The 21,397-nt window shown below is 42.5% G+C and overlaps 1 protein-coding gene across 2 annotated transcripts in view; it reads right to left on the bottom strand.

Annotated features, from left to right (window-relative positions):
- MRAP2 (melanocortin 2 receptor accessory protein 2) overlaps positions 1–21,397 on the bottom strand; it is a 122,337-nt gene that overhangs the window by 41,070 nt on the left and 59,870 nt on the right. The window contains exon 2 of one of the 2 annotated variants that reach the window (XM_075202717.1): positions 11,298–11,428. In XM_075202717.1, coding sequence (XP_075058818.1) covers positions 11,298–11,421 — 124 coding nt within the window. In that variant the 5' untranslated portion in view covers positions 11,422–11,428. Of the gene's footprint in view, positions 1–11,297; positions 11,429–21,397 lie in introns of those variants that run through there. The other variant, XM_075202718.1, reaches the window with a different exon arrangement.

Below are 21,397 nucleotides of genomic sequence, written 5' to 3'. Positions count from 1 at the left end.
CACCGTTTATTATTCATTGTGCTCAGTTGCTGTCTGACGAGGCGGATTGCCCAACCGAAGGACGGTATACAGGGCAGGTATACCGAATGCGAAAACCGAGTTTTCGCAAAGCGCTACCAATAGATCGCAAGGTTTGCTAATAATTAGTATTGGTAGGCAGTGCGATCTAACCGCATCTTTAGTGCGAATTGGTGAAGCAGCTAGGAGGAATTATATTGGAAAGGCTGGTTGATTGTATCGACTATGTTCTCCCAGTTATAATAAACTCAACAGATTTTTGTGGTTTAGCCAGGGTATCGAGGAGCTGATAGCCCTTGGGTCCCACAGTGATATTGTCTGTGTTAGGGGTCCTTGTTTAATACAAGAGGAAGTGAGTGGACGCAGCTTAAGCAAATACGTCCACGGCCAGTAAGAGATCTCTAACGGTAGAGTGTTTGTAGCAAATTGTTGAAAGTGGTCTGCATAGATTGGTGTTATTCAACATGGGTGCTAAGCAGACGCTAGAGATGGTCAGTGTACTGCCTAAGGAAGGCCCTATTGGTTCAGCGAGGTTTCTCATGTGTAAGAAATATGGTGCATACGCAACTGTGTATTGTGACACGTGGGTCAAGATGACCAAAGATTGTGATAGGCCTTTCCCAACAATAGGAAGTTTTAATGCAGAGGTACTAAATACTGTAAAAGATAAAGTATGGTTGATCAAGTCAACGAAAAAGAGAAATAGACATAATGATTGTTTAAAATTGTGGCAAATGGAAGGTAACACGTGGCAGAGCAGCGAATGCAAACCGGAAGTAGGCGTGGCGAAAACGCGCAAGGCGGAAGTAACCATTGAGAAGCGTGGCGAACTCAGCGCAAGCGCGCCCCCGCCACCTTATGTGGCGAGAGGGGTAAGTACAGCCGTTGTTAAAACTGAAAATAGAAAAATTGCTAAGTTGTATCCTGTTTTAAGCGAGTTTAAATCAAGTGTATCTGAAAATGAAGATGAACCCACTGTGATTTCGGCCTTTGCCCATGCTGTTAGTGTACTAGAGGCTCAGCGCAAGTATGAGAAAATGGCTAAGATAGGTGAGAGTAGCGTGATCACTAGGAGTGAAAGCGTTCTAAATCTAGAACCAGCAAATCCTGTAGTGTCCCCTGAAGTCAGTGTACCAGAGGGTGCGTTCCCAGTCCGCACAATATCAGTTCCCAATGGGAAACCAGATAAGGATGGTGTAGTTCCTTTAAGAAATGTTACAATGCATTGTCCCTGGACTAGATCAGAATTACGTTCCATTATGACTGAATTCCCAGATCCTAGAAAAGAGATGGCTAAGTGTCAGAAATTTGTTAAAGACTTAGGAAATGCCCACGAACCAACCAATAAGGATTGGCGTGTAGTGTTGAGGGTGTGTCTTCCTCCCAATACTAACATACAAAAATTCATTGAAAATTGTTTGTTGGAGGAAGATGACACCTTGACTGATGAGATTAACCAAAAGAATATAGAACAAATTGTCAAACACTTAGCCATCTATTTTCGAGTAGTAGTAAATTGGAGTAAGATTTTCACCATTAAACAAAAGGATAGTGAAACAGCAGCAGATTACTTCACTAGAGCTATAGCAGCGATAACACGGTTTACTGGGATATCCAACATAAGTGAGGACCCACATCACAGAGATGTAGCTGTAGGAGTACTGATGGATGGCCTTAGAGAAAATTTAAAGACGAGAGTACAAACCACATTACCTAATTGGAGAGGTGTCACGGTAGATTCTCTTAGGGAGTCTGCTGTGGAGCACGACAAAAACCTTTTTAGACAAAAGGAGGAGAAAGGTGATAGGTTAATGACGGTGAGTATACAGGCTCTAGAGGGGATGCATACACGACCACCAGCATACAACCAACATAATAAGAAACATAGAGTGATCAGATGTTTCAATTGTAATGAAGGACACATGAGGGACTGTAAAAAAGACAGATTCAGCCCTAGAGGTGGGACACATAGATATCCTCCAAGGAAGAATTCACCTAGAATCGAAGACTCACATCTACCCGCACATATTATAACCACAAATATTGCGCGGGAAAATGATAGTCAGCGCTAGGGGTCAGGTCATACCTGTAGTCTACAGCCAGTGAGGTTAACTGAGAGTCAGAGTGAAGAACCAAAAATGATAGTTGACATAGCTAGTAGGAAACAAACTTTTCTTGTAGATACAGGGGCGGCCCGATCTGTGATAACCTCTCCTTTCAATCTACAGGTGACCAGTAAAACCATTCCAGCTATGGGGGTAACGGGAAAAGTGTTACATTATCCTCTAACTAAACCCGCTGAAGTTACTATCGGGCCTCTGCATACTAAGCATTCATTTCTCTTGGCTGCAGCGGCTCCTACTAACTTGCTAGGGAGAGACTTGTTATGTAAAATGGGATGTGTCATATACTGTACTTCTGATGGTGTGTTCTTAGATATACCGGAGAAGGTCGCACATGAGGTACAGGATATATTGGACACCCCTCAAAGGTTAATGTTACACTCTCCTGTTATAGAACAAAGTCTATCTCAAGTAAAGGGGATGTTGCTGGAAATACCAGGTTCCCTATGGACCAGAGATGGACAGGACACTGGACTGATGGCAAACGTAGCCCCTGTCATGGTCAATCTAAAAAGTGGTAGGATAGCTCCAAAAATCCCACAGTATCCATTAAAACCGGAGGTGGAACTAGGGGTATATCCTGTTATAGAGAGGCTGTTACAACAAGGGATTTTAATTCGTACAGCCAGTACAGCAAATAGTCCCATTTTCCCTGTGAAGAAGTATGGGGGGAGGGGCTATAGATTAGTCCAGGACTTAAGGGGAATTTATAAAGTTGTTGAGAGCCAATTCCCCGTAGTGCCGAATCCAGCTGTCATCCTCATGCAGATTCCACAGTCTGCCAGTCATTTTACTGTCATTGATCTATGTTCTGCTTTCTTCTCAGTCCCTCTTCACCCTGACTGCCAATACCTTTTTGCATTCTCCTACAGGGGAGTGCAATACACATGGACCAGACTACCCCAGGGGTTCATTGACAGCCCCAGTATTTTCTCCCAAGCCTTACATGACTGTTTGCAATCCTTTCAACCCTACAATGGGTCTGTTCTAATTCAATATGTGGACAATTTGTTGTTATGCTCTGATTCTTTTATGTCATGTTTACATGATACTAAATTGTTGTTGCTTCATCTTTCACAAACAGGGCACAAGGTGGCAAAGGATAAATTACAGCCATGTCAGACTAAGGTCAAATACTTAGGACACTGCCTCACTAAGGGGCTAAGACACCTGACAACCGACAGAATTGAGGCCATACAACACATGACTCTGCCGCAGAGCCAGAAGCAGATACGTACTTTCTTGGGGATGTGTGGATACTGTAGATCCTGGATCCCAGGTTTTTCTATTCTGGAATTACCATTGCAGGAGCTAGTCTCTTCCTCAAAACCAGAACGTGTTGTACACACAGAAGAGTCAGAGCAAGCGTTCTTTAATCTTAAAGATAGTCTGACTAGAGCACCTGCATTGGGAATACCTGATTATGAAAAGCCTTTTGAGCTATTTTGTACAGAAGCTGATGGTTGTGCAGCAGGTGTCCTCGCACAGAAACATGGTGACGCTAGCAGACCAGTAGCATACTACAGTGCACAATTAGACAATGTGGCAAGATCACTCCCAACATGTCTCAGAAGTGTAGCAGCAACGGCTCTTCTGGTGAGTAAGAGCGAGGACGTAGTATTAGGACATAATTCAACTATCTATACACCCCATGCTGTATCAGCTCTGTTAAATTCAGCCCAAACCAGACATGTTTCTTCAGCTAGATTCACAAAGTGGGAACTAGCCCTGATGGCACCCTCAAACATCACCATCAAACGATGTAGCACCTTAAATCCAGCTACATACCTTCCGTATGTGTCTCTAGAGACACAAAGGGTGGGAGGTGAGGAGACCCTGGTTGATGATGAGTTAGGCAAGAATACTGACACGCATGATTGTATGGAACACCTGAATCAGACCTTTACTGCAAGGCCCGACATACGTGACACCCCCTTAGAAAATGTAGATTTTACGTTTTATACAGACGGAAGTTGCCATAGACAGACAGAGACAGGAGAGCTATGTACTGGTTACGCTGTTGTAGACGATCAGGATGTGGTAGAAGCTGAACCCCTTGGTCCACCTCACTCAGCCCAGGTAGCAGAACTAGTATCACTAAGGAGAGCGTGTGAATTGGCAGAGGGTAAATCAGCCAATATATATACTGACTCTAGGTACGCCTTCGGGGTAGTGCACGATTTTGGGGCCCTGTGGCGTCTTAGAAACTTTACGACAGCAGCAGGTACACCAGTGGCACACTCACAACACATAAAAGGACTTCTGACAGCGATACAGTTACCCAGAACAGTAGCCGTCATAAAGTGCAAAGCCCATACCTTTGAAGAAGACCCAGTGTCATTGGGCAACAACAGGGCAGACGAAGCTGCTAAATGGGCAGCAGGGCAACCTATGACTGTATCGACCGAGACTATGATGGTTTTTCAGACATTAGACACGCAGAAATTAATTGAAATGCAAGATTTGTGTTCCCTGCAGGAAAAGGCGGTCTGGAAGGCGATGTGGTCAAGAGTCCTCAGGACTCTGGAGGGATGGACAAGGTAAGCCTGTAGCTCCCCGAACATACTATCCAAGCCTGGCTGAAGCAGCACACGGTCTGACTCACCTGGGTAAAGAAGGTATGTGCAAACTGGTGAGAGCATACTGGTGTGCTCCCGGATTTTCCTCTCAGGCAGGTAAGAAAGCAATGTCATGTCTTACTTGTTTGAGGAAAAATGTTGGAAAAAAATTCCAACTGAGCCATCCCACATCCCTCCTACAGACGGACCTTTTCAGGTAATACAAATTGACTATATCCAATTACCACCGTGCAGGAATTTAAAGTATGTGTTAGTGTGTATTGATGTGTTTTCCGGTTGGGTAGAAGCATATCCGGCAGCCACTAATACTGCTGTGTTCACTGCAAAGAAAATTGTACAAGACTTTGTGTGTAGGTTCGGTATCCCTAGAATCATTAAAAGTGATAGGGGTACCCATTTTACTGGTGATATCTTACAAAATATGTGTAAACTCATGGGAATCGGTAGCAGACTTCACACCCCTTACCGACCACAAGCCAGTGGTAATGGTGGAGAGAGTAAACGGTACTATAAAGAACAAGCTTAGTAAGATAATGGCTGAAACTGGGTTGGCATGGCCTGAGGCTTTGCCGTTGGTCCTCCATAGCATTCAAACCACTCCTATACCTCCTCTTAATCTGTCCCCCTTTGAGATACTGTTCGGACGACAGCCTCATTTGATCGTGAGTCCACAAGACGACTTGAAGTGTAATAATGAAGTGACTGTACAATATCTTATAAGAATGAGCAGACAGCTAAAACAACAACAACAAAAACTAAAAATGCTGTCACCTGGTATGTCAGAAACGAACTGTCATGATGTTGAACCTGGAGACTGTTATGATCCGCAATTTCCTATGTTCAGGTTGTTTAACAGACCGTTGGGAAGGCCCGTACCAAGTGCTGCTGACCAGTACTACATCACTGAAGGTTGCAGAGAGAGACACTTGGGTCCATTCCACCCACTGCAGGAGAGTCCATAATCCGGAGAAAGTGCAAGATAAAACTAAGACCGACGACACAGAGCTGTCACTTGTGAGCCTGTTCCGGGAGACCTAAAGCCTGCAGTCGAGACACCTGAACCAGAGACGTTGCCTCAGAACTATCTTTCCAGCGATGGAGTGGCGGTTTTTGTTTTTATTTTGTTCCAGGATTTTCCTTGTTTTTACTCTTTCTAGGACATTCTATTTTTGTGAAGGAGGATGGAGGATGGAGGAGAGTTCTAGGAGTGATACGGATGAAATGGAGGCCGAAGAAAAGTTAATAGGATACTCAGAGCAGCCCATTATCAAACTTGGTCCAGGGGTTATGAAAAGGTCTGCTAGCTCAGGAACTCGGAGGCAGTGTGAGGGGCTATTGTCTGATGAGTATTGTATCTGCAAGTTCTGCGATTCTTTAGTTGAAGAGAGATGCATCCAACGATGCCAGTCCCCCAGTACTCTGAATATAGGCAGGCATCCTTTGGAGGATTATCACTCCCTGGTGGGTAAGGATGCTAAATCAAACCGAGTGTTGGGTGTGCTATCAAGGGCAGCATAATATAGGACTAGTGCCATTCCCTCTAAACATATCTGAAGTACTCGAATTGAGGGGTGGGAGGCCCATAGACGGGAGGTACAATAACACTAGGTCCCCTAGTCTGACACTTCGTCAATACTCCATAGGCAGATCTTTGCTGTGCCTAAATATATCTCATGCAAAGCGCCTGGAGAATTGGGAGGCTGACCTATCAGATCAGACAATGGCTCACCACACTCATTTTAGAGGGAGACTCACAAGGTCACTACTAGGCAGGAATGTTGATGGAAGTCACAAATTAGGGCGTATAACCAAACATAAGAAGGTATCCATTGGAAAAGTCTCTACAGATAAATGTAAAAATGTCATTAATGCCGACACGTGTCTAGAACAAATGGAGACACTAGGCATGGGTAGTTTTATCAAAACTCTGTGTGATATAATTCATGGGCATACTGCTCCTTATGTTCTCCCTGATGATGTGTATTTTGTTTGTGGGAGGAAAGCTTATTCCTGGGTGACTCCGAGTTCCAAAGGCTTGTGTTTCTTAGCTAAACTGGTTCCTGAAATCATGACTATTACTCATGAAGAAATGGTTGGAATTCACAAGACTACATCACCACCATACATACACACACAGTATGAACACTGTGGCAAGAGAAATATGATTCCTGATGAGGAACCCATAGCTACAAAATTGATTAGTGAAACTGCTGGTTTCCAAGTTATGGTTGCTCTAGAACTCACCAGGACCGCTCGGGGAACATTAAACTTTAAATATATCCAAGACCTAGCCAAATTAATAGATAATATCACCGAGATGTATGATGACACTTTCAGGTATACTGGAAGGGAGCTACAAGCGTACAAGAAGGAGTTGGTGCAACATAGACTGGTACTAAATTATCTCACCTCTATTACTGGTGGGTACTGTGTGACACTGGCCACCCAGTTCGGTGTCAAATGTTGCACGTACATTACTAAAAATACGGATGACCCTAAAGAGGTTATAGACCGGAAGATGGATGAAATTTTGCAGCTAAAATGGGAATTTCGAAAGAGCCATAATTCTTCGTTATATGAGGTCGGGGAAAAGGTGGGTTGGTTCTCGTGGTTGAACCCTGTGAAATGGTTCTCCGGTCTGGGGGAGTGGGTACAGGAAATGGTTGCTAGTGTAGGTAAGCTCCTTCTCCTTATACTGGGTGTCATCTTAGCAATTGGTTTAGTTGTCAAATGTGTTCCTACTGTGTTGAAGTGTGGAAAGCGTTCTCATAGGAGTAACACTGAGAAAGAGACTGAAAGGGTGGTACCAGATACCGAGATCCTGGTCTGTGAAGAAGTATTGTATAAACCTGAACTTGAAACGGTGATTGGGTGATAGTTTAGTACACTATCAAAGGGTGGAGCTGGCGAAGTCAGCTTATCGGATAAAGTCATTTCAATTAAAGTCTAGCAAACTTGGTTGTCTTTGTCTGAAAAGATGCGTACGGTACGCATCGACGTACAAGGGCACGCTACGGCGTGAAAGAGTGAACGCATCCACTACACGTGGCAGCAACGGTAATTGGTCTTTTACCATACATTTGCACAAACACGCATACTTATAAAATAGTATACATTAATGGTAGTTGCAACACATAGTCAGTTATGTCGAAATATAGTAGTATTTATATGTTATATTAGAGTTACATGCATATTAGTGAAATACACGGAACAGGTTGAAGGAATCACATCATGAGTGGTATCATAATGAACCTCATTAAATATCCTACTGTTTGGTTCACTCTGCGAGGGAATCGCATAGTGCATACGCTAGTTATGAATGATAGGAAATTATGGACTACTTAAGACTAAGGAATCTTGGCGGGAAGAGCCGAGCATACCCCCTGGAGAGGTGACCCCCTCCTTTGGATTCCTTAGGATGAACCAGCCAATGATTGACAACCCCTTGGACATTCCTGAGACCTGGACCAATAGATGCAAGCTATACTATCTTTATTGTATTACTGTATTTGATTGTGTATATAAGCAGCAGCTTGTGATCCAGTGTGCAGACATCTTGTCCCCAGACTTCAGGATTGAATGACTGCACTGGATCCAGAGCGCCTGCGATAAGTAACGGCTGTATTTACTATTACTTCGCTTGAGCATATTATTCTACTTATTGCGAATAAATCTTTGTGCTTTGGAAACACAAATCGAGGTTCGACAATCGTTATTGGTTAGCGACAATACGCACATAACACCGTTTTGATACCGGCATTGTGTCTTACATCATTTTCACTGTCAGCAATCACACTGTCTGTATTTTATCCATGTACATATTTTCTCTATATCAGTATTTAGACTGTCGAAAATTTCATGTCAGTATTATTTCCGGCCTTTTTTCACTATCGAAAATTCGTACCCAACCTGTTATATGAACCCCTTAAATACTGTCATAAAGTTAGTTCATGTGTTACAATTCAGATTTTATATTTTAATTCCTGATCATGTCATAACCAGAACAACATTAAAAAGTATAATGGAGTTGGCTTGGGAGATTTGTGTACGTCATGGATGGATGAGATCTTTGTGGATAAAAGTGTGATCCTGTTCTGCAATAAAGTCATGTTTGAATCAATTTACCAGTGCCTTGTCTCGAACTTTCTTCCACATGACATCCACTGTACAGCAGGAGTGTGATAAAGCTAATCTCACCTGGATAACGTATATAAAGTATAACCTGCAGCCTGTAGATTCTGCTTTCCTGCCCTGATCAATAGCACCAGCTACCATATTATAGGCTCATGGTAAGGTAGAATGCACTGTCCTAATAATGGTGCATGTTATGAGCAGAGCTAGGAAATGACTAAAGAGTTGTTTCTAGCAAGATCACAAATACTGGTACCCATGCCTCCTTTACCCATCAAGTCAAACCCAACCAACTAAGCAAACTAAGTCAAAGACACAGCACAAGGGATGGGCAAGCTGCATGGAACTTTAACCACCCATAACTCCCCACGTGAGGAGACAACAGTGGCACACAGAGACCAGTGAGGAAGAAAGCCACAGCGCAGATTGAGGCACAGACCCTAATGCGACATCATACACCGGAGGAGATCGAGCACTATACTGACAATCGTGATCAACACTTCTCTAGGTAATTTTAAACCCCAAAAATGGAGGACTTCAGAGATCCTCCACACCGCGCGGATTCCAGATTCAAGGGAATCACTTCACTCCACACAGGCACCGCAGATCCAGTGACACCCTGGACACTTGTACAAGTTTTCAGACACCAAATAATTGAGATCTGTGCTAGATGTTTCACATGCCTATTTCTTATGGTTCATATGCCATTTCACCTTATGACTGCTGTGTTCGTACAATAATAAGATATGATACATTCTATCTTCCACGCCTGCTCATTTCAGTAGCCTAACAACAGTATACATTCCACGCAAATACCCACTCCTCCCCACCATCTTTTACTCTTCCCCTTCGCCCTTTTGCACCAAATACCAACTCCATATCTTTCACCTATGAAAATTAAGGCTATAAGTACCAGCTAACATACATCTCCAAAGAAAGTGTTATAGATGCTTTAGGACAGTGTTGCACTGACAATGAAGTTCATAACACACTGCCTTCTTCTAACCGTACAATTAATGAATGCCACTGGAAGAAGCCTTGCTGGAGTCACTGGCACATCCTAATGAACACCAAACAATTACATTTAATTGGAAGTCAATTTAGGCTGTAATATTGCGCTACTTCTTGTATCAGCCAGGGCCTAAAAGTACATTTGGTAGGAGCAGCAAACTCTGAAATGGGATTGTTACCTTGGGCACTGTTCTGCACGGATATTAAGGTATTGTATGGTGGCATTATGGGGCTATGTGATTTGCCTTTGGGATCGGGAAGACATGTAAGCAGATCCCTGATGTTACGAGCCGCCGCGACTCTCCTACCTCCATCCCGGCCATCGCTATGACGACCGGGACGTCACTTCCGGGGGCCAGCCGACCGTTGCCGTAGCAACGGTAGGACGCTTTTCTGTTCAGCGCCGCGTACCGGCATTACAGGGCAGCCGGGCACGTGCGCAATAAGGGTGCTAGCCTGTGGGCTAATTAATTAAGCATCAGATCAATTATGAAAGGGGCTGTGGCTGATTCAGAGCGAGGCTCTGATTGGTGGACACTGGTATTTAAGGCAGTGAGGGTGGAAGCCTCACTGCCGGTTATAGCTTCCAGTTTCCTGTGTTGCTGCCTGCTGCTGTACTCCTGTACTCCTGGTGTTACCTTTGGATTGTTGCCTACCGTGTATGACCCCTGCTTGTTTACTGGATTTGCCTTTCTGCCTGTGCCCTTGACCTTCTGGACTGTACCACCGTTTCTGCTGATTTGCCCATGACCTCAACCCTTGGCTTGTTTCCTGACGATTCTTCCTAGCAAGTGATCCCTGACCTCGGCCTGTCCTTTGGAATTGCTGTCTGCCATTATCCTCTGCTCCTGGGTTCCCCGCAGCTGGTACACGCCACACGACCCTCTGTAGACTGCAGCCAAGTCTGTCCCCACCACTAGGGGCTCCAGCGAACACCTGACTATCAGAGTAGACTCCGGGTGGTGTTGTATTGGTTGGAGGGGATCCTGACACCTGAACCACATCCTAATTTCCCATATTACTCATTCCCACTCAATCTTCTGGACATTGATGATATGGTGGACACAAGTCTGGTTTGAAAAGTATTTAATATTTTGTCATGCCAACCATGTTAAATTATTAGTAAATGTGCTATGGTATAAAGGATACAATTATTCATTTTTAACTTGTAAGCCGAAATACGCATACTCTTTTTTTTTTTTTAATATCACGTTACTTCTACGTCTTCTTTTCACCATACCATGTGACAAGCTATTTACGGTACACTACAAACTTCCTCTTTGCTGTTGCAGGCTAATTTAAAAAAAGCTGTATGTACTTGCTGGTTTTGGGAGCCCACTTAGTGATAGTGCTATATTTAGACATAAAAGCGGACAGTCTCATTATTGCTTTTGTGTAATATAAAATGAACAATAGGCAAATGCCAAATACTTACATTTGTGAGCCTTCAATCCTTCAAAAGAAACAGGTGCATATTCATAGTACTCATATTCCCATGTGTAGTCAGAGTTGGACAGTTTATGTGATGTTCTATTAATATTTACACTTTTATCAGACATTTCTAACCTATAAAGACAAAAAGAAACATATATTACATATGTTGCATGAGAGCATTCATTGCATTCACTGGCTGACTGTTTAATAACCAAATAAACATTATTGCCCTGGTCATTAATTTGATTCACTATAGAGTACTACAAACATTACTCAACATGTACAAAATCCTACTTTCTGTAATATAAAAATCTTAAAACTCACAAAAAGAATCAGTCTTTGAGATCGGTGCTGAATTATCAGCATGTCAATAAGAAAAGCTTGCCTAGGCTATAGGTGTGCCCAGTGGTGCCAAAAAAGCTTGCTATCATCCTTACCATTACAGTGGGCCCTTACCAGAGCCCTGCAGCTATTAGGATCTATGTAATTGCCCCCAGAAGTCAACTGGTGGCTGCCAAGGAAGGGAAGTGCAGGTTTTGGAGACAACAACAGCCAGGATTGTATGGCACTGCTGTGTAATCTGTGTATGGCTGATGATCAGAAAAAGATATCCTAAAGCTACTACATTGTCTAGGACCCTGTGTGGGGCTCATGTCAAACTTTTTCATATGGAGGCTGCATAGCACCACACTGCTGTTGGCAGACTTTGTTCTCTCTACTATATCTCAGTACCCCTTCTCCTATCATGTTTTTTTTAACACACGTGTTATGTAAAATGTTTAAAGAATTTGCTAGCAACATTATTGTAGATAAACAGCATAATTTAGGGAAGGCCACAATTTTGGGGCCAAACGTGTATTTTTCACATATTTTAAGAATACAGTGTAAGTCTTATGATGCAACTCTATATAACAGACATCACCCTCCCATCAAAAGTGAAACCAGCAACTGTTATTATTGCTAGTTACCTCTAATATGGGAGAACAGTGTGCCTCTATTATTGATTGAATAACGATAAAGCCACTGTAATTGACTAGTTGCGTATAGGCCGGCTATTGCTTATGAATAAACATTCATTAAAAGCTCACATGGGGTCTATACCACACATGCCTAATCTCCTGGAATTTTCAGGAGGCTCCTGAAATTCGTGGGTTTCTCTCGGACTTCTAAAAGAGTTGTCATCCTCCCAGATTCCAATAGAGGCTTAGCATAATGACAAAATTGATATAATTAGGGCCTGCCCCGGCTTTGCTATGTATTTCACCATTACATAGCAGGGGCGGGGTCATCATCATCATCAATTTATATAGTGCCACTAATTCCGCAGTGCTGCACAGAGAACTTATTCACATCAGTCCCTGCCCCATTGAAGCTTATAGTCTAAATTCCCTAATATAGACACACACTCACACAGACACAGACAGACAAAGAGGGAAATAGACAGACAGGGAGACAGATAGACAGGAGGAAACCGGAGCACCCGGAGGAAACCCACGCAAACACATGGAGAACATACAAACTCCACACAGATAAGGCCATGGTCGAGAATCGAACTAATGACCCCAGTGCTGTGAGGCAGAAGTGCTAACCACTGTGCTGCCCATGGTCATGGTGATATGATGGTGTCCCCACGCTACTGCATTCTGACCTTCCCTCCGGGAGATCCTGGAGCACAGGTTACAGGGAGTTGGAAAGTATGGTGTACATGCAAGTAGCCAACAAGAGTGATTTTTTTTCTCAAACTACAGAAAATAAGACGCAAGTCACTCTGATTGGCTATTCAGACAGAAGCTTCATCTCATTTATTAAGCAGTGGCTAGGAACAAGTAATGTGTCGGTCCAGGGTTTTGTGTTTTTTAACCCTTGGGAATCTTCTTCTGTTGCAAAGTAATGCAAGGATTTAGGAGTGCAATAATGAAATTAGTGTTTCTTTCTAATAAAGCATTTTTTCAACTAGGGGTGTGCACCGGGCACTTTTAGTGTTTTGTGTTTTGGGTTCTGATTAGCTTGAGGTTTTGGGTTCTGATTTGTTTTGCCAAAACACCTGACGAAAGGTTTTGGTTCTGATTTAGGGTTTTGGGTTCTGATTTATTTTTAAAAAAGCATAAAAAGCGCTAAAATACAGTTTTTTGGGTTTTTTTTTACACTCCTACACTATTATTAACCTCAATAACAATCATTTCCACTAATTTCCAGTCTATTCTGAACACCTCACACCTCACAATATTGTTTTTAGTCCAAAACATTGCACCGAGGTAGCTTTCTGGACTGCGTAGTGGAGTGACCCCGGTACCCAATTTGGTACCGGGGCCACAATACCTCCTCCAACTGGTCTCAATTCCACTGCACATATGGCTGCTCCTACATCCTCTGCAGCATATAGAGGGTGTAGTTCGAGCGCGTCACTACCTCTTGTTTTCGACGATGACAGGTCATTTTCATAAAATTTTGATTTGGCAGCAACAGTCAACGTATTTTAATATATGATACGCATCTATCTGGACTGCGTAGTGGAGTGGCCCTGGTACCCAATTTGGTACCGGGGCCACAATACCCCCTCCAACTGGTCTGAATTCCACTGCACAGATGGTTGCTCCTCCATCCTCTGCAGCATATAGAGGGTGGAGTTCTAGCGCGTCAATACCTCTTGTTTTCGATCATGACGGTGCAGTTTAATTATTTTTGGATTTGGCCCCAACACTGAATGTAGTTTAATATCTGATACGCATCTATCTGGACTGCGTAGTGGAGTGGCCCCGCTATCCAATTTGGTACCGGGGCCACAATACCTCCTCCAACTGGTCTGAATTCCACTGCACAGATGTCTGCTCCTACCTCCTCCAACTGGTCTGAATTCCACTGCACAGATGTCTGCTCCTACCTCCTCCAACTGGTCTGAATACCACTGCACAGATGGCTGCTCCTACATCCTCCAACTGGTCTGAATTCCACTGCACAGATGGCGGACACCGGATGCATGTCTAACACCAACATAGCTGTTAAGGCCGCAGTTATTTTTGGGTACAGCAGCAACAGTGAACGTAGTTTGACTTTTAAATAGCAGTACCCAATTTTTTTCGGTACAGCAGCAACAGTGAACGTAGTTTGACTTTGAGATATCAGTACCTAGTATTTTTAAACTAATTTTTTTATGTTTTTTGTCAATTATTTTTGTATAATTTTTTGAAAAAATTTGTTATATTTTTTTTAAAAAAAAATTGTATAAGTTTTTTATAATTATTTTTTAAATTTTTTTATAAATTTTGAATACATTTGAAATAACTATGCCCTTAGCAGAACAGAGCACAGGACACAGGCAGCACCACTGGACTCAGCAGGACAGAGCACAGGACACAGCACCACTGGATTCAGCAGGACAGAGCACAGGACAAAAGCACCACTGGACTCAGCAGGACAGAGCACTGGACAAAGCACAAAGAACAACTAAACTGATCAGGAGCTCCCTAACTACAACCTCCCTCACGAGTGATCACAGCCAGAAGGAAGATGGCGCCCGCAAGGTGAGTATTTATGACATCCAAGTCTCGCGAGATCCGACGCGAGACTTGGATGTCATAGCCTCGGTTTGGCTCCGTTTGCCGCCAGGAAGTTCCCGAACAGTGCTCGGATCGGCCTAGGATCCGCACTGTTCGGGTGGGCTCGGATTGCGAGAATCCGAGTCCGCTCATCCCTATTTTCAACGCTGCCAGTGTGTGCATTTACAATAAGTTTACTGCATGAAACTACAGGTTCTAGCATGGAAAAAGGCATGCTGGTGCTTGTAGTTCTTCAAACAATCCCTTAGAATCCACCTGTTCATGAAGGCTTACTCTTCCTCTGTCTAACCTTTCCATTGCCCTCCTCTTCATTATCCTTCTTCACTATGGTAGTATACATTACCCTTGTGTTTCCTCCGCTCCTATTACTACCTTCTCTTGTTCATCATCATCATCATCATCATTTATTTATATAGCGCCAACATATTCCGTAGCGCTTTACAATTGGGGACAAACATAATAAACTAATAAACAAACTGGGTAAAACAGACAAAGAGGTGAGAAGGCCCTGCTCGTAAGCTTACAATCTATGGGACAATGGGAGATTGACACATGAGGTTAAGTATACATTTTGCATCTTGGCCCAGCCAGACTGCAAAGGTAAAAGTGACTCATAAGCTAAATGATCCTGTCACACAACAATGTTGGTCAGGGGGTAGTTGTCTTGTGTGAAATTGTGTAACAGGCAGTAACAGGCTAAAGGTAGTGAGGTTAAGAGGGTGGTTGAGGAATATTATAAGCTTGTCTGAATAGGTAGGTTTTCAGAGAACGCTTGAAAGTTTGTAGACCAGAATAGAGTCTTATTATGCGAGGGAGAGAGTTCCATAGAGTGGGTGCAGCCCGAAAAAAGTCCTGTAACCGGGAATGGGAGGATGTAATGAGGGTGGATGAGAGACGCAGATCTTTTGCAGAACGGAGTTGCCGAGTTAGGAGATATTTTGAGACAAGAGAGGAGATGTATGGTGGTACAGCTTTGTTGATGGCCTTGTAGAAGTAAAAGTATTTTATATTGGATTTGGTAGAAGACAGGCAGCCAGTGTAGAGACATATAGAGTGATTCAACAGAGGAATAGTGATTTGCAAGGAAAATCAGTCTTGCCGCAGCATGCAAAATAGATTGTAGGGGTTTGAGTCTGTTTTTGGGAAGACCAGTAAGGAGGGAATTGCAATAGTCAATGCGGGAGATGATAAGTGCATGAATTAAGGTTTTAGCAGTGTTCTTTAGATGTATGTAACATGATTTAGATATAGAGTCAATGTGGGGAACAAAGGATAGGTGTGAATCAAGGATTACACCTAGGCAGCGAGCTTGTGGGGTGGGATTTATGGCCATGTTATCAACAGAGATAGAAATGTCAGGTATGCTCTTTTTGGCGGGTGGGAATATTATTAACTCTGTTTTAGAAAGATTAAGTTTGAGTTGGCGAGAGGACATCCAAGATGATATGGCAGAAAGACAGTCAGTTACACGGGACAACACAGATGTCGAGAGATCAGGAGAGGATAGATAGATTTGGGTATCATCCGCATAGAGATGATACTGAAAGCCAAAGGAACTTATTAGATTTCCAAGAGAAGCGGTATAGATAGAGAACAGCAGAGGATCTAGCACTGAGCCTTGTGGTACTCCAACTGATAGGGGAAGCGGAGCAGAGGTGGCTCCAGAGAAATTAACAGTGAAAGAGCGATTAGAGAGGTAGGATGAGAACCAGGGGCCTGATTCATTAAGGTTCTTAAATGAAGAGGATTCTCATTTCAGTCTCCTGGACAAAACAATGTTACAATGGAAGGGGTGTAAATAAGTGTTCTGTTTTACACCCCAAGTTAAATACTGACTGTTTTTTCATGTAACACACAAATATCAACTTTAAATTTCAGTGTACAAATAAGCTATCAAATATTTGTGTGTTACATGAAAAAACAGGCAGTATTTAACTTATGTGTAAAACAGAACACTTATTTGCACCCCTTCCATTGTAACATGGTTTTGTCCAGGAGACTGAAATGAGTATCCTCTTCATTTGAGATCCTTAATGAATCGGGCCCCAGGATAGAACAGTGTCTTGAAGACCTAGGGATTGCAGCATTTGTATGAGAAGAGAGTGGTTAACGGTGTCAAATGCAGCCGAGAGATCCAGGAGAATTAGGAGAGAGTTCATCTTTCCATTCAGACTTCTAGTCCCCTCATCCTGACTCCCCACTTTGGGCTAGATTTACTAAGCTGCGGGTTTGAAAAAGTGGGGATGTTGCCTATAGCAACCTATCAGATTCTAGCTTTCATTTAGTTAGTACTTTCTACAAAATGACAGCTAGAATCTGATTGGTTGCTATAGGCAACATCCCCACTTTTTCAAACCCGCAGCTTAGTAAATATACCCCTTTTGTTTCCTGTCAGTCTGCCCCTTCCCTTTTAGACTGTAAGCTCCCACGAGCAGGTCCCTCTAATCCTCGTGTCCTCCTCCTGTTACCTCTGACTTTGGCTCCCCAGTCTCACTTTTGCACCTCTCCACAAGGCCCTGCCCTAGGTTCTGCTCTTTTCCCTTGCCTTTGCATCTCCATCACTGCTCTGATCCTGATAGTCCGCTCACACTGCTGGGCATAGATTCAGCTTGCTTTAGTTCACTCCCCACTTGTCCTTCTTCCCTTCCCTAGCTTCTAAGAGTTCTAGAATTCAGTTATACCTCTTTGCCCTATCCACCTGTTCTCAGCTGAGTTGCTTTTAATTGCACCTTGTTTTCATTTTTGTACTGTCCTTTATAACGTTCCTGTTTTGTCTGTGCTCTATGTAAAGGATAATAATAATAATAATAATAATAATAATAATAATAATAAAATGATCTCTACGTTAACACAGCAAAGACTGTGCCTGAAGAAAAAAAACAATATATAGGTTTTCTAGATTCCGTGTCTCTTTCCAGCATTACCTATATATTTATATACTTTTAAATCCTGCTTCTATTGTTTCCATACCGATGTGAACGGCTTATGAAGCTGGTTTTGAATACTTTGCAGAGTCAGGCTGCTACTAATTCCTCCGATTTAGGCCCCGCCCCCTTTCCGACTTCTAAGGCTGCCGGCGGCTGCACAGTATGTGCAGGTCCGTTCAGCAATGACATGTGCTGTCCCGCTGCTCTGATTGTGTTTAAAACACAATCAGAGCAGCCGGGCAGCACACTGTCACTTCTGAACGGACCTGCACAGTGTGTAGCTGTCGGCAGCAAGCCCCTGCTAGGGGTGGGGGCGATCGCCCCGATCGCCCCCCCCTGGATCCGCCACTGTCTGGAATATATCTATTTGTCATACTAACTTCTACTCATGGAAATTATTCCGGGATCGGTACTCCAATAGACATATAAAAAAATCCTTTGAGAATGTATTTTTCTCTAAATTGCCTATGGAAGAGTATTTTTTGGTATTCTTAAGAATTAAGAATTTAGGTTTCACAGACTGACTATTATCCATTAGCAAATATAGCAGCCTAATTCTGGGAGCTTGTTTTTATTTGTTTTAAATGTGTTAAATTCATTGTGGTGCCAAAAAATTGATTTATATACATTGAACCAATCCTTTATCGATTTAGCAACAGATTACAGCCTTCTATCTTACTCCCCACAGCGTGGTTCCTTTTGTATGATGTTCTGTTGTTTGATGTTTTGCAATAGGCCCTGAACCTGCTGCAGTGGCGAGTAGATAAAGAATATTCTGTTTACAGTGTCAGCATTTTTTCCTCGGATCAATTTAGTTTATTTATTCCGCCTGTTCCCCTTGGTGGGGAACAGGCTGAAACATTCTTCCATGGTAAACGCACTAATTGTCTCCAGTACAAGCTCTATGCAAAAGACACCAAAGTCTACTTCCCCTTCCCTGATTTCTTGCCTTCTCTCCTCTTTCGCATATACAGCTATCTCTCTGCCATCTCCTCATGGATGTATTCTTCCCTCGCTCGCATTTCCCACATGTCTCAACATGTGCAACACCCCACTCTCCTGGGTTCTCTATGTCTGCTGCCTGACTCACCCTCAACTCCTCTGTCACGAACGCCCAGCCTGTCCCAGATACAACAATCTGAACAGCTGGTCGTGACTGGCGTCACCTTCGTCACTTAGCAATGAATACACCTTTTCTGCCACCACAAAGAATTTATTACGGTGTCCTTATGTTCACCAAAACCACTTATTAATGTTTTACACTTAAACCATATACACATGTAGCATGAGCCTCCCTGGGCCTTGTAACTTCACAAAGAATCACGGAGAACACACTAGATTAAATTTATTTAATCTGAAAAATGTTTCCAAGGCTTAGTTCCAAACATTAATAACAAGACATACAATAAGTTTCAAAAAATAAAATAGGAAATAAAATCAGAGTCACTACTTACTAGTTAAGAGCTGGGGGTAAATGTATCAAGCTGAGAGTTTTCCGGTGGGTTTAAAAACCAATCAGATTCTAGCTATCATATATTTGGTACATTCTACAAAATGAAGCTAGAATCTGATTGGTTGCTTTAGGCAACATCTCCACTTTTCAAACCCGCCGGAAAACTCTCAGCTTGATACATTTACCCTAAGGTGTGTGAGGGAACACAATTGAGAAATATGTGACATTTCAGTCTTGATATACCTCCTCATGAAAATGCACACGCTATTGTTCAAGGCAGAAGACTTTAAACCTTTCTCCACATTTGGAGTTTAGCTGTCAATAAGAACAGATTGATCTCCCAGATATCACAGGGCTTTCAAATTGAGCTAGGGGTGCCCTGAGCTCTGCAATGTTCACAGGAGCTGATTTCTCACCCCTGTTTGTTCGACTTGGCTGGTCATGTCTACATCCTCTGAATACCAAAAAAAACTCCTCAGAGCTACTGATCTGTCTCTGGATAATTTCAAAAGATTAATGACACTTACATAGGTTCAAACTCATGTCATTTAGCAAACCACACGTTGAGATTACATTACAAGATTACATAAAATATTCACATTGTCATACATGAATTCAACAGAAAATAACAATCAGTCATTAGATATACAACATAATCGTCACACCTCCCTCTCCTAATGCTGTTGCTACCACCTTCGCAATATCACCGGGATAAAACCCTCACTGTTGATGCTAGCAAATCCATTATCCACACTACTGTAATCTACTGTCTGGTCTTCTTCTCATCCTTCTCTTCAATCCATCCTCAAAACTGGCTCCCTATCCCCTAAAACATCCAGTTCATACTCCTCACCTATGAAGCCCAAGGCTTCTCCTCCTCCCTAAATCTTTGACCTCCTCTCTGCCAACAAGCTCTGCCTCTGTTATCAATGGGGGGGTGGGGGGTGGGGGCTCTGATAACCGTGTCACACTTAGGCCTCCAATACTTCTCATATAGGCTGTTCGACACCTATGGAACACACCCATCCCAATCAGACTCTCCATCAGCCTCCATTGCTTCAAACGTTCCATAAAACCTCACCTTTTTATCAAAGTCTACCAGCTTTCCTTCTAAATCCACCTCTTCTGCACACCCTCTGAACTCACACATCCTACCTCTGTATTATCATCCACTGTATCAGCCTCCCCCCTCCTTTCTTGATTGTAAGAACACTATATATTTTGCTGTTTAGATGGAATTCATTTAGCATCCAAGACTTAATGGCCGAGACTATCCAAACCATATTAGACTACTATAACAATAACCATGACAAAGAAATGCCACACACAGTACTATGGAAAGACCACAAGCATGTAGTAAATGTCAAATTTATCAGTATAGCATCATATAGGGAAATGGAAAAATAAAACTCTAACAGCAATAAATCACTCAATTTTAATGCCAACAGAAACAAAAACACTACAAACAGAGCTAAAGAAATAATTAAACTTAGAGTTGAATATAATCTGGACTTAGGTGCCAAATTCAGAAGCCCCTGAGTTGGAGTAGACAAAAATATTATCAGAAAAGTAATAAGGCAGACAGAATATTAGCTTCTAGTGTAAGTGGAATCACAACCAGAGGTCAAATCTATTCAACCAAGGACCATAAAGGGGGCATATAACACATACTAGTTTTCATTAAAACTGCCTTTTTAAGATATTACCTATCTCAATACAAGATAACAATATCAAATGCAATTTGCTAATATTCTCTGTCAAGAGATTTCTATATATTTTCAGTTGTGCTCCCTCCTTAAAATATTTTGCAACCAACTCGATCTTAGTGAACTTATTTCCACCAAGGAGACACCAAAAGTCATGAAAGAATGTAACCATACACACAAATGATGAGTTGATGTGGTGCTCCAATAAGTATGCAGCCTGTCACATGTGATAGAGAGTCCACTTCCCTCCAAATAAACCACAATATTCGAAATAAAAAACTATTTGTATACCAAATAGTTGAAGGCAATTGGAAAAATAGGGATGTTGCAGGCACTTTGTCTAGAGCCGAAATGAAATGGATCTTTTTATTAAAAACTTTGACTCCTAAGGGTTTAAACATAGAATTTGAACTTAAGTGGTTTATGTGATAAATTTAGAATTATTGCGTGTCATTAAA

This window comes from Mixophyes fleayi, chromosome 3 (genome assembly GCF_038048845.1).
Source record: "Mixophyes fleayi isolate aMixFle1 chromosome 3, aMixFle1.hap1, whole genome shotgun sequence".
Lineage (NCBI taxonomy): Eukaryota > Metazoa > Chordata > Amphibia > Anura > Limnodynastidae > Mixophyes > Mixophyes fleayi.
The sequence above is the reverse complement of the archived record's forward strand: the minus strand, read 5'-3'. Positions and strand labels throughout refer to the sequence as shown.